The following is a 14,653-nucleotide window of genomic DNA, read 5'->3' on the forward strand; positions in this document are numbered from 1 at the left end:
GCCCACTTGTCGTCGTATCACTTAGAAAAATGCTGTCGCCGACGGGAAAGGCGACTGGGCGGCGGGGCCAATCTGTTATTAGCAGTAGGAGTATATCCACCAAACATAGGATGTGAAGCTGGCGTGCCGATGTGGCGACGTCCGTGACGGCGAGAGGACGGGCGCGGTGGGTCCCGCCGCACAGGGGTACAGGGCGCGGCCATGCAGCGCCGCCTTGGGTTTCTGGCCCCGGGCCCGCGGGCCAGCAGCTTAGGCACGCGGCTGTACGGCCTTGTGTCTCCCCCCTAGACCTCCTGGCCAGGCTTGCCGCCGGGCACGGAGCTCCGATCATCGGCCGATCGGGTGCTGGCTGCTGCTCAGAGATCAGATGTGGTCGGGGTGCGCGAGGAGCAACGAGCGAGCCGGGCGCCGTGCATTTGACCGGAGAAACTGCTGCCCAAAACCGGGGGGATTATAATTGATTAAAGAAAGAGCAGCGGGAAAGGTGCATGCGTGCTGCGTACGTACGCGGGGAGGTGTGGTGTGATGTGCGCGCGGCGTGGCGCTGTCGCGTCCGGCCGCACCGCACCGCACCCAAGATTCGCTCCGCTAGCTGCGTGAACCTGCCGTGCCGCGCCCGGCCGGTGGAGAGCATCGGCCGGGGCCAGTGGACGCCGTCGTCGTAAACCTGGTTCGTTCGATCTATCTCCGGCCGCCTGCCTCTGCCTGCTACACGCTGTGGTGGATCCTCAACGACCACGCCGCCACACGTGCGTGCCTCCTTGCCGCGTCGCGGCTGCTCTGCTCAAGGCGCGGCCCTTGCCAGACACCTTTCGTCTGGCTGTTGGCTCCGGTTTCCAAACGGATTATAACTTCGTAGTCGTAGGCATGAAATGAACATCACGATTTCCATGCACTGCGGTGTTTGGCAATTGCAGTATTATTTGTTTCGAAAAGATGCAGTCGGGCATCTCGCCTGACCACGGTTCGAATTTCGTTTGCGTTATCTCTTTCAGATGGTATCTATCTTCCCTAAAAGTAACAGATAGATGGGCTCTGTATTTATATATTTTCCATGGGCTCATCCGTGTCGCATCTCGCTTTTTTTATTTCACGAAAATCACGTTGAATTATGTAGGATTGCTAGCAGTTGGAAGAATAACTGTTATGGACTATGTTAGTGGTTCAATTTAGAGGTTCTACGAAATCAGTTCAGGCCTCATAATTTCATTCATGTCAAGCGAATACACTTCCAGTACCTTGAGGACCAGGTCGCCAGCAGGCTCCGGCCTTGGCAGGGGAAACATTGTACGGCGACAAGCAGCATCACCTTGGTCAAATCCTCACCGCCATTGTGATTTATCACATCACAACACTTGTCATTCCAGTGGAGTTCGTAATGTCCATTGATAAGATTCGTAGAGCTGTTCTTTAGGCGGGCTCCGACAAGGTCTCCGGTGGCAACTACAAGATTAACTGGACATTGGTCTGTCGTCCTTAAACCTCGGCGGCCTTGGGATCTTGAACCTATAGAAGTTTGCCCGCGCCCTTCGACTTCGATGGCCATGGCTTGAATGGGAAGCGCCGGAAAAGAACTTTGTTGGGCACCGAGAGCTCGTGTGATGCCGAGGACGTGAATTTGATTCACGCGCTTACTAAGGTCACCATTCGTGATGGGAGTAAGGCAAGCTTTTGGGAGTCGAGATGGGTGGATGGGCAAAGGCTAAAACATATGGCGCCCCTCATTTTTTTATATATCCAAGAGCAATGGTGTGCGAGGAAGGTTGCTCAAAATGACGCTTGGGTCGACCAAATCAGTATGACTAATGGGCTCACGATGGCACACATACACGAATTCATCGCACTCTGGACACATGTGTCCCAGGTGGTCCTCCACGATGGCCGTCACGACACCATTACCTGGAAGCTCACTGGCTTGGGTCGGTACTCCATGGCATTGGCCTATCAGGCGCAATTTCTTGGGACCACGACAATGAGTTTCAAGGGCACGATCTGTGAAGAATTGGGCCCTGCCAAAGTGCAAGTTTTTGTGTGGTTAACCATGCAAACCCGTGTTGGATGACTGCTTGCTTGGCGAGGATTGTATGGCCAAATTGTGGTAATCCCTTTTCAACCATGTGCTTGAGTCGGCCGTGTACATCCTATTTCAATTCAGATTTTTCATTAGGGTGTGGTGCATGGTTAAAAATTGGCTACAACCACACGAGTTCATCCGGATGCGTGGCAAGGCTTTCAAGACGTCAAAATCGTGGTGGTTTGCCATTGTGTCACGATGAGCTTGGCCGCCGGAAGACCACGACTTCGCTTGCCCTGCTCGGGCGAGGGAGCTTTGGAACGGGTGCATTGCGAAGATCTCCAACAACAAGTTTGCACCACCAACCATCATCATTTCTAAGATCCGGTGCGAGGCGAAGAATAGGGGGCTTGTGGGTGCAACTCATTTGTGTAATATCATACCTGAAGAGTGGGCTTTTGCGAGACCAGTTACTTGCCCCCAGGCACTAAAAAACTGTTTTTAACTCTTTCTTAATTAATGAATGCGGTAAGTCTTTTGCACTTTTAAAGCTGGAAAACCTACCGATGATGTAATAACATTAAAAAATCATCAAAGTGTCTTCTCTCAAAAGAAAAAGTGGAGAGACACACGTGCATTCACGGACATCCAGAGTCAATATACAGATGTTCAAGGGGATCATCACGGTCCATGACTAAATCCTAATGAGATGGACGTAGATTAGAGTACATGTGTATGTGCGAATACATAGGTCGCTCAACAGAAAAAAAAATCGTTCAGGTGTCATGTTTTTCTTTTATGTAAAGTTTGTTTATCCCGCTAGTTTTCAGCTGCCCGTGGAAGGTTTGAGGCCACAGGTTCAGCCTCGTGCGTGACGCGAGGGGCACTCTGGTCTAGTCATTCTCCTGCCAGGATCTGCGGGTCGGCCCGCGGCCGGCTTGTCAGTTGTCATCGAGAAATCGTGGAGTGCGCACGCGGCGGCGGGGGGAGACCGCCGACGGAAAAGGCATGTCCGTTATTATCCACCACCAAACGGAGGAGGGCAGAAGCTGGCGTGCGGGTGAGGCGACGTCCGTGACGGCGAGAGCTGGAGACAGGGACCCAGATGGAAGGCTGGGCCCGGGAGAGCGTCCATGCAGCGCCGCCTTGTGTTTCTGGCACCGGGCCCGCTCGCCAGTAACTTGCGCGCCGCCCTGCTCGTGCAGTCGTGCTGGACCTAGTCTTCCCGCCGGGTCGGGTCGGGTACCGGCTCCGGTCGGTCCTGGAACTGTTCAAAAGCCTCGCACAAGCGTGTCCACGATCAATGAATGTACCGGCGATGACTGGAGTGTCGGCTCCGAGCCTTCCACCCGGTTTGTAGCGTGCGTGCGAGCGTGGAATAACGAGGTGGCCACCGTGCAGTGCAGTGCAGTTGACCGCAGAAAAGAATGCTGCCAAAGCGCCAAGACGGAGGAGGACGATGATTAATCAAAAGAAGCGAGCAGAGCAGGTGTGGGTGGGTGCGCGGCGTGGCGTGGCGCTGTCGCGCCTGGGCGTGCTGATTGGGTCTCCCTGCTGCCAATGCCACGCCGGTGGAGAGCGTCGGGCTGGTGGCAACCTGGTTCTTCGACGACGACCGGCTACGCACGTACGGTCGTAAACACGTGCCGGGCCGGTGGTTCGATTCCGCGACGACCGCGCACGACGAGCCCAGGTTTGCCGCGTCGAATGTCAAAAAGGAAAGCTGCCGCAGGGCGACGAGACACTTGGCGCCGAGCTACCACTCCGACGCGACAACGCGCGTGGAACCACGCAGCCCTTGAGCGCCGGCGGTGCGCCAGAAAGAAGCGAGCGCGCGCGCGCGAGGAGGCCAGGGGAGCCGCAGCCGCACCGCACCGCACGCCCACCGGTGCTGCCCAGGGCAGGGAGGCTGCGGCGCGAAGCTCCTGTAGCGCTCGCCGCTTCAGCCACCGCGCGACCGGGCGCCGCTCCGCGACGTGAAATGAGCCTTTTTCTAGACACACGACACGTGGAATGAGGCGAGACGGGTCGGTCACTCTTCCAGAGGCCGACGGCCCGACGCGATCTTGGCCCAGGCCCAATAGTTACCGGCAAACTCGTTGGACCAGTTTGCAACGGCGAATATCCCTAAAAAAAAACTTGCAACGGCGAATGTTTCTAAACAACAGAAAGACTTGCAACGGCGAATGTGTATACAATCACACCCTAGTAGACAACAAAGAGGCCGAGACCGAATCAGTCCACTTCACACATTCAGTACTTTTGCACTTCTCTACACTAGTGCCTGTGGGCTGTGGTAGTATAGTACTGCTTGACATTACGAAAACTTGAGAAGATCGACTCCTTTTTTCCGATTGTTATTAATTGCTAAGTAGGGAAATATACAACTACATATGCTTTGAACCACTAAGATTGTAGTAGCATTTATTTATTTTGGACACTAGATAACACTTCGATATTCTTGCATGCCTCGACGTTAAGACATGTGGTAGTGGCATTTGACTCCCGAAATCTTGAGAAGATCGACTCCTTTTGTCGATTGTTAGATGCTAGACCGGGACATATATACCACTAAATATGGTTCAAATCACGTAAGATCTTGGTATTTATTTTCAAAAAATCAAAGTAGATTTTCCTGCATCAATGTACCGAAACAGGAAAAATTAATTTCCACTTTGTTTTGGAAAGCTAGTCTACGAGGGCGGTATCTTGCAATTTGAGGGGCCTTTAAGACAATAGCCTTAAAAAAATGCGGATAACCAAGCAACTATTTTCACTCAATTATATGGTGATTTCCTATTTCTGACTCTTTGCGATGAAGCATCGGTCAATCGCACAGGACCACATCAGTTAGCGACAGAGTGGCCCAACCCATTTAGCTAGGTAATGGATTTAATTTTGTTGTTCTTCTTTCTCTTTTTTCTGAAACTTTTCTTGTTTGGTCAAAAATTGTGCCCATTTTTTCACGAAGCAATTTTCTTAAAATTTTATTTTTTGGGACTTCTAAAAAATGTTCACTCGTTTAAATACAATGTTTACAGACATTTTAAAAGTATTTATGTTTCAAAAAATGTACTCAGATTTTTAAACTAACCCACCGATCATCGCTTGAGTACTGACTAAATCATGCTTCACATCTACCAATGGCGAATATGAAATCACCACCCATAGAGAAGATATAGATCAAGATCAAAACAGTCCACTTCAGGACTCTTGCATGTCTCGCCATTAAGATCTGTGATAGTATCTGAAATCCCGAAATCTCGAGAAGACCGATTCCTTTTGTTCAATCGTTAATTGCGAAGTAGGGAAATATAACTAAATATGTTTCCAAGCACATAAGATCTTAGTATTTATTTTAGAAATTATAGGAGACTTTCCTCCATCAATGTATCTAAATAGGAAAAAATAATTTTCCACTTTGTTTTGGAAAGCTACTCTAAAATACGAGGGCTATATCTTGCAATTTGGGGGGCCTTTAAGAAACGGTCATTCAAAAATAATAATAATAAAATGTGGATAACCAAGCAATTATTTTCACTCAATTATATGGCTGTTCCCTATTTGTCGCTCTTTGCAATGAAGTGTCAGGCAATCGCACAAGACCACCGCACCGAGCCACAGAATCAGCCGCCCCATTTAGCCACGTAATGTACTACATGACTGTTATTTTTTCTACCGGTTTTCCATGGCTTTGTTTTTTTTATTCCTTTCCACCTTTTTTCTGAAATTTTCATGTTTCCCCAAATTTCTTCCCAATATACTTTAAAAAATGTTCTCAAAATTTCAAAAAATTTATGAGGCTTTTTAAAAATGTTCATATCTTTAAAGACAATGTTGACATACGTTTTAAACACATTCAAGTTCTTCAGAATGTTCTTAATTTTTTTGAACAAACCAATCAATTATCATCAGAGTGGCAACTAAACCATGCTTCACATTTTGCAACGGCGAATATGCAATCAACCCCCTAGACAACAAAAAGATCAAGATTGAATTAGTCCACTCCAGAATTTTTGCATGTCTCACCATTAAGATCTATGATATTATTTGATATCCTGAAATCTCGAGAAGATCGACTCCTATTGGTCGATTGTTAATTGGTAAGTAGGGTAATATACAACTAATTGTGCTTTGAAGAACCTAAGATCTTAGTATTTTTTTTCGATATCAGAAGAGATTTGCCTCCACCAATGTATTGAAGTAGGAAAAATTAATTTCCCACTTTATTTTGGAAAGCTAATCTGAAATAGAAGGGGCATATCTTGCAATTTGAGGGCCCTTAAGAGATGCAAGGTGGGCCTCCAAAAAATAAAAAATGCGGAAAGCCTAGCATGTCTTTTCACTCAACTATATGATTTTCTCATCCTAGAAAACATGACGAAAAATGAGGAAAGAAACACGTTGTTTTTTGTTTGAGGAACATAGTAAAGATGCAGACCCTCGGTACATGAATTTTATACCTAGCAAGACAACAATAAGAGGAAATAAACGCCTTCCCACTGCACGACTTACAATACATTGAATCTAGTTAGGCCAGACTCCATGGCACAAAACAAAATCCTTGATTCTTTTGTTAAGTGGATTTGCATATGCAGAGGCCTGGGTTCAACCATCCTTTATCCAAAGAAAATGTAGGGTTTCAGAATTTGCATTACATGACGGACGGACCATTTTGATTCGTGCGATTTCAATGGCGAGAGAAAAAGAAAAAAAAATTAGGAGATTGCAAACCATGCTCACTCATATCCTATAGGATTTTGTTTGCACCAAAGTCTGTTTGATTGCAATACACACAAACAAGAAAACACTTTTCAAAAGGTTTTAGTGGATAGAAAATTTTCTTATGAAATGTTGTACAAAATATCCTCAGGACAATTTCTTATATTACTCAATCCTGACAAGCCATGTAGAAAACATTTCCAAGGAACCTAATCCTCCATAATTCATATAAAAGAATACTTTGAATCTAATAGGCCTATGATATTGAGACGACCAACTTAGTCGAAAGAATGCTCAAGGTGCCAATCAATCGACTCCCACAAATCAAGTGAAAATAAAAGATGAAAAAAAAATTAGAAAACAAAACTGGGGGGACTGTAAGAAGATAACACATTTTTTTTAGGATGAAGAGGTCAAGAAGAGAAAACCCTTGCCCATAAGAAGCAGGTGTGAAATAGTGAACCGTACAACAACTGCGCAGTTACGGTGGCAATTTTTTTTCTAATGGAAGGCTGCATTGCATCACATCAACCGAGGGCGATCGTGTGAGCAAATGCTGGCAAGAAGCATGTCATAAACGGCATTCAGAGATGCAGTGACGCCTGAGCTCATTGGGCGCACAAGATCGCCAAGTAGTACAAATTGTCAGCCACCGGCAGTCTGACTCTGTCACGAAGTTAGGGACACCATAAAAGTCAGCCACCGCCTAGCTTTGCCATGGCGATCAAGGAGACGCAGTGCAACAGTGACAGTCTGGTGCCTGAAGGCTGGTGCCCTTGCTTAAACCCAATTAAGCAACACATGAGCGTGATACTGTGGCACTTAACTGTAAGTGCAAAGCTGAACCCAAGTACAGATTCTCAAAAAATCGCATTTTAAAATATTTACCAGAGAGAGAGAGAGAGAGAGAGAGAGAGAGAGAGAGAAATCAGTTCTCAGGTTTAAGCAGTCGCTTTCAGTGAAGAGTACGGAGTAGGCAGACCAGGATAATGATTGGGAGATCATGCGGTTTGGACTCATTACCCAACACAGCCTCTTTCTTTGCAAGTCTTTTCTTTCCTTTAACCAGCCTGCGTCATGTGCTAGCCAGGAGCAAGACATCAGCACACCATTCTCTCAAGTTTCAGCATGGATGTCTGAAGCACTTACATGACAGTCAAATGGCCCTGACTTGGGTTTGCTGCTAACCTTACCTTAACCTGGGTTTGCTCTGCTGCTAACCCTACCTTAGCTTAACCACCTGAGTCTGGAAAGATTGGCAAAGTGTTCCCCCAACTGATTTTGGCCGGCCTATTTCTGCATCTCTGTCTTCACGCCGAGTTTGAGTGTGAGCAGCAGCACTTCAAAATGCTTATCCAAGTGCTGTTTAGATAAAAACAAGGGAGATTAGTGTACTGATGCTACCAAACTGAAGGCAGTTTCTTGCTTTCTGTACTGATGCTACGAAACTGACCTAGGGAGGGGCAGTTTTTTGTTTTCTGTCAGATGGAGACGAGCAAGTGCTGCTGGACATATCCGGAATGTGGTGGTTGTGGCAAGAACTAACCACTGAACATATAAACAGAGCAGAGTATGCATGGCTCCAAAAAAAGAAAAGAACACATGAACAGAGTACATCTACTGTTCTAGCAATGCTGGGAGTTCAGATCAAGATGGAGAAATGCTTCAGAAAAAACTAAAGATGCAGCAACAAAAAAGGATAGAAATTGAAGACCATGACTGACATGAAAAGTTGATGAAGATTCTACAATAGTCCCATTTCTGCCGGCCTGCAACCAAGATCTGAGGTTCTTCTGCAGCAGAACAGAACTGGCTTCTGCACTCAACAACAGAACAGATACGGGAGCAAAACAGGAGAAATCCTTGAACCATATCCCGATGATAAACCAACCAAGAAAACACCCCCCAACATACACTGTATTAGGGTTTGACTGACTCACATTACATGATACACGATCAATTGCCAAAGCATTGACGAACTGAAACTATTCAACCCTGAATCTATCTATCGACTCTCATGACATGACGCACTTCGACTTCAACCTCAACTCTGACGAACCATCTCTTGCTCGACCCACAATTCCCGGCAGGAAATCCATCTCTTGCTCCGAATCGCGACTCCTCAGAATCCCCCTTTCTGCACCAATCCAGCGCCGAATCAGCGTCCGGAACGAACAGGAACAAGTGCCAGATAGACCAAAGATTGAAAATTTTATTTGGAGAATGCTTACCTCGTTCACCTTGTAGCGATCGCGGTTCACCTCCGAGAGAAACTCGCCGGGGGAGATGGACTGCGGAAGAAGAAGACAAGATGAGAGGTGAGTAATCGGAGGAGGGAAAGGGAGGATTTCGCGAGCGCGATCGAGGAATTTTTTTTTGGGGCGTGTCTTCCTTACGCACGTTGATTTGGCGCTGGACGGCCTTGGGCCGCCTCTTGTACCGGCGCGGCGGCTTCTTGCCGGTCATCGCGATGAAGTCCGCCTCGATCTCCTGCTTGGTGAGCTCCACCGAGAACCCGGCGCTAATCCTGCCGCCGGAGGAGGAGCCGCCGCCGTCCATGTTCCAGAGCTTCCTGTGCTCCTGTGCGTCCTCCCCGCCGTCCCGGCCGCCCCTCCGGTCCCTCAGCTGGTAGTACTGCTTGCGGGCAGATTCCTCCGCCGCGGCGCCCTCGTCGGCCGGAGGGGCGTGCTTGGCCTCCCCCGGCGCCGCCGCGGGGGCGGCTTTCGGCGGGGATCGGGAGCTGTTGCGCAGCGCCTCGTCGCCCGCCGCCGCCGCCGCCGCAGGGGGGCTGGAGTCGGGGTCCTTGCAGAAGGCCATGGGCCGGCGGTACCCCCAGGAGGCCGGGAGGTCGAAGCCGACGAGGAGGCGATTGTCCCTCGATCGCGACGACGAAGCGGGGGACGGCGCCGGCATTGCTGACGCGGGCGTCGGCGAGGACTCCATCGGCGCGAGACGACAAGGAGGAGGGAGGGAGGGAGGAAGGGGATTAAAGGGGGCAGCAAATGTGTTGCGGAGGTTCTAGTCTGGCAATTGCTTGCATGCGCCGTCTATATATAGCAAAACTCCGAGGAGCGAACGCTCGCTGTGGTTTTCTTTTCTTGTGGGTTTGGGCTCGACGCCGGCGTGTGCCGCCCGCAGGGGTCCGGGCGCGTGTGTGTGGGGCATGAGCTCTCCCCCCTCGTGATCGAACCGTGGAGGGCCGTTGGATCACAGATCCGACGGCGCGTGTGCGTGGCATGAGTTCCAGATTTACTTGGTATTTCCATATTTATTGTTTTATTTATTGAAAATAAATAATTTGGAATACATCCGTGTACGTATCTTTGGAAGATATTTAAGGAATGACTAAATGAATGAAAATAGATATCAGAATATCTAACTGAAGGTGTGTGGTATCACTCGCAACGCCCAGCTGTCCGACGATGTGTTGGAGGGCCGCGTGTTGGGCCAACGGCTGGCTGCTGGCACGCCACGCCACGCCACGCCAGTTGGCTGCCAGGCGATGTGCTGGAGGGCCGCGTGTTGGGCCAACGGCTGGCTGCTGGCACGCCATGCCAACTGGCTGCCAGGCGATGTGCTGGACGGTCACGCGTTGGGCCAACAGCTGGCTGCTGGCACGTCACGCCACGCCAGCTGGCTGCCTGACCAGGCGATGTGCTGGAGAGCCGCACGTTGGGCCGACGACTCGCTCCTGACACGTCACGCAATGCCAGCTAGCTGCCTGATTTGGCGATGTGGGTCACACGTTTGGCCAACGGATAGCTCCTAGCACGTCACGCAACGGAAGCTGGCTGCCTGATCGGGCAATGTGCTGGAGGGCCGCGCGTTGGGTTAACGGTTGGCTCGTGGCACGTCACGCAATGCCAGCTAGCCACGCTGATCTGACAATGTACTGGAGGCACACACGTTGGGCCAACAGATGACTCCACACATGTCATGCCTTGCCCAGCCAATCGTCTGATCTGGTGATGTGCCGGAGAGAGCTGGCTCTATGCGCCGCACGTTGGGCAAATAGACAGCTCCTGGTACGTGCCGCAAGGCCCAAGCGATCACCTGATCCAGTGATGTGCTGGAGGGTAGTTGGCCCAATGCACCGCGTGTTGGGCCAATGGACAGCTTCTCGCACGTCACATAACGCCCAACTGGCCGCCTGATTCGATGATATGCTGGAGAGAACTGGCTCAGTGCACCACATGTTGGGCCAACGGACGGATCTAGATGCGTCACACAACGTTCGACTGGCCGTCTGATCCGGCAATGCAAAGTTGTCTCAATATACCACACATTGGTGTTGGGGAACGCAGTATTTCAAAAAATTTCCTACGATCACGCAAGATCTATCTAGGAGATGCATAGCAACGAGACGGGAGAGTATGTCCACGTACCCTCATAGACCGAAAGCGGAAGCGTTCAGTAACGCGGTTGATGTAGTCAAACGTCTTCACGATCCAACTGATCCAAGTACCGAACGTACGGCACCTCCGTGTTCAGCACACGTTCAGCACGATGACGTCCCTCGAGCTCTTGATCCAGTTGAGGACGAGGGAGAGTTCCATCAGCACGACGGCGTGGCGACGGTGATGATGAAGTTACCGGCGCAGGGTTTCGCCTAAGCACTACGACGATATGACTGCGGTGTTAAACTGTGGAGGGGGGCACCGCACACGGCTAAGAGATTGTTTGTTGTGCTTTGGGGTGCCCCCTGTCCACGTATATAAAGGAGGGAGAGGAGGAGGCCGGCGGCCAGGAGGGGTGCGCCTTAGGGGGAGTCCAAGTTGGACTCCCCTTCCTTTTCCAAGAGGGGGAGAGAGGGAAGGAGGAGGAGAGGGAGAAGGAAAGAGGGGGGCGCTGCCCCCTCCCTAGTCCAATTCAGACTTGCCAGGGGGGCGGGCGTGGCCACCCTTGCGGCCCTCCTCTCCTTTCCACTAAGGCCCATGAAGGCCCACTACTTCCCCCGGGGGGTTCTGGTAACCTCCCGGTACTCCGAAAAATACCCGAATCACTCCGGAACCATTTCGGTGTCCGAATAATAACCTTCCAATATATCAATCTTTACCTCTCGACCATTTCGAGACTCCTCGTCATGTTCGTGATCTCACCCGGGACTCTGAACAAACTTCGGTCATCAAATCACATAACTCATAATACAAATCGTCATCGAACGTTAAGCGTGCGGACCCTACGGGTTCGAGAACTATGTAGACATGACCGAGACACATCTCCGGTCAATAACCAATAGCGGAACCTGGATGCTCATATTGGCTCCTACATATTCTAAGAAGATCTTTATCGGTCAAACCGCATAACAACATACGTTATTCCCTTTGTCATCGGTATGTTACTTGCCCGAGATTCGACCGTCGGTATTCTCATACCTAGTTCAATCTCGTTACCGGCAAGTCTCTTTACTCGTTCCATAATGCATCATCCCACAACTAGCTCATTAGTCACATTGCTTGCAAGGCTCATAGTGATGTGCATTACTGAGAGGGCCCAGAGATACCTCTCCGATACACGGAGTGACAAATCCTAATCTCGATCTATGCCAACTCAACAAATACCTTCGCAGACACCTGCAGAGCATCTTTATAATCACCCAGTTACGTTGATGTTTGATAGCACACAAAGTGTTCCTCCGGTATTCGGGAGTTGCATAATCTCATAGTCAGAGGAATATGTATAAGTCATGAAGAAAGCAATAGCAATAAAACTAAGCGATCATTATGCTAAGCTAACGGAATATGTATAAGTCATGAAGAAAGCAATAGCAATAAAACTAAGTGATCATTATGCTAAGCTAACGGATGAGTCTTGTCCATCACATCATTCTCTAATGATGTGATCCCGTTCATCAAATGACAACACATGTCTATGGTTAGGCAACTTAACCATCTTTGATTAACGAGCTAGTCAAGTAGAGGCATACTAGGGACACTCTGTTTGTCTATGTATTCACACATGTACTAAGTTTCCGGTAATACAATTCTAGCATGAATAATAAACATTTATCATGATATAAGGAAATATAAATAACAACTTTATTATTGCCTCTAGGGCATATTTTCTTCAGTCTCCCACTTGCACTAGAGTCAGTAATCTAGATTACATAGTAATGATTCTAACACCCATGGAGTCTTGCTGCTGATCATGTTTTGCTCGTGGAAGAGGCTTAGTCAACGGGTCTGCAACATTCAGATCCGTATGTATTTTGCAAATATCTATGTCTCCCTCATTGACTTGATCGCGGATGGAATTGAAGCGTCTTTTGATGTGTTTGGTTCTCTTGTGAAATCTGGATTCCTTCGCCAAGGCTATTGCTCTAGTATTGTCACTAAAGATTTTCATTGGACCCGATGCACTTGGTATTACTCCTAGATCGGATATGAACTCCTTCATCCAGACTCCTTCATTTGCTGCTTCCGAAGCAGCTATGTACTTCGCTTCACACGCAGATCCTGCCACGACGCTCTGTTTGGAACTACACCAACTGACAGCTCCACCATTCAATATAAATACATATCCGGTTTGAGACTTAGAGTCATCCGGATCTGTGTCAAAGCTTGCATCGACGTAACCATTTACGTCGAGCTCTTTGTCACCTCCATAAACGAGAAACATATCCTTAGTCCTTTTCAGGTATTTCAGGATGTTCTTGACCGCTGTCCAGTGATCCACTCCTGGATTACTTTGGTACCTCCCTTCTAAACTTATAGTAAGGCACACATCAGGTATGGTACACAACATTGCATACATGACAAAACCTATGGCTGAGGCATAGGGAATGACTTTCATTTTCTCTCTATCTTCTGCAGTGGTCGGGCATTGAGTCTGACTCAATTTCACACCTTGTAACACAGGCAAGAACCCTTTCTTTGACTGGTCCATTTTGAACTTCTTCAAAACTTTATCAAGGTATGTGCTTTGTGAATGTCCAATTAAGCGTCTTGATCTATCTCTATAGATCTTGATGCCCAGTATATAAGCAGCATCACCGAGGTCTTTCATTGAAAAATTCTTATTCAAGTATCCTTTTATGCTATCCAGAAATTCTGTATTATTTCTAATCAACAATATGTCATCCACATATAATATTAGAAATGGTACAGAGCTCCCACTCACTTTCTTGTAAATACAGGCTTCTCCAAAAGTCTGTATAAAACCATATGCTTTGATCACACTATCAAAGCGTATATTCCAACTCCGAGAGGCTTGCACCAGTCCATAAATGGATCGCCGGAGCTTGCACACTTTGTTAGCATCTTTAGGATCGACAAAACCTTCTGGTTGCATTATATACAACTCTTCTTTAAGATATCCATTAAGGAATGCAGTTTTGACATCCATTTGCCAAATTTCATAATCATAAAATGCGGCAATTGCTAACATGATTCAGAGAGACTTAAGCATCGCTATGGGCGAGAAGGTCTCATCGTAGTCAACTCCTTGAACTTGTCGAAAACCTTTTGCAACAAGTCGAGCTTTGTATACAGTAACATTACCGTCAGCGTCAGTCTTCTTCTTGAAGATCAATTTATTTTCTATGGCTTGCTGATCATCGGGCAAGTCAACCAAAGTCCACACTTTGTTCTCATACATGGATCCCATCTCAGATTTCATGGCCTCAAGCCATTTCGCGGAATCTGGGTTCATCATCACTTCCTCATAGTTTGTAGATTCGTCATGATCATGTAACATGACCTCCAGAACAGGATTACCGTACCACTCTGGTGCGGACCTTACTCTGGTTGACCTATGAGGTTCGGTAGTAACTTGATCTGAAGTTTCATGATCATCATCATTAGCTTCCTCACTAATTGGTGTAGGAATCACTGGAACTGATTTCTGTGATGAACTACTTTCCTATTCGGGAGTAGGTACAATTACCTCATCAAGTTCTACTTTCCTCCCACTCACTTC

The 14,653-nt window shown here is 48.3% G+C and overlaps 1 protein-coding gene across 1 annotated transcript; it reads right to left on the reverse strand.

Moving 5' to 3' along the window:
* Window positions 1-8,442: 8,442 nt before the first annotated feature.
* On the reverse strand, window positions 8,443-9,770 carry LOC123175317 (uncharacterized). The gene is made up of 3 exons (XM_044590192.1): window positions 9,137-9,770; window positions 8,968-9,027; window positions 8,443-8,873 (listed from the first exon to the last, which is right to left on the reverse strand). Exons 1-3 carry the CDS (start codon window positions 9,677-9,679, stop codon window positions 8,859-8,861), a joined length of 618 nt encoding a protein of 205 aa, XP_044446127.1. The 5' UTR covers window positions 9,680-9,770; the 3' UTR covers window positions 8,443-8,858.
* Window positions 9,771-14,653: the final 4,883 nt, after the last annotated feature.

The sequence above is a fragment of the Triticum aestivum genome, chromosome 1D (assembly GCF_018294505.1).
Source record: "Triticum aestivum cultivar Chinese Spring chromosome 1D, IWGSC CS RefSeq v2.1, whole genome shotgun sequence".
Taxonomy (NCBI): Eukaryota; Viridiplantae; Streptophyta; class Magnoliopsida; order Poales; family Poaceae; genus Triticum; species Triticum aestivum.

Coding starts and splice junctions, on each gene's coding strand:
- LOC123175317 (XM_044590192.1), bottom strand. CDS start 9,679: ATGGAGTCCTCGCCGACGCCCGCGTCAGCAATGCCGGCGCCGTCCCCC. Junction 9,028..9,136: donor CCGTCCAGCGCCAAATCAAC/GTGCGTAAGGAA, acceptor CTTCTTCCGCAG/TCCATCTCCCCCGGCGAGTT.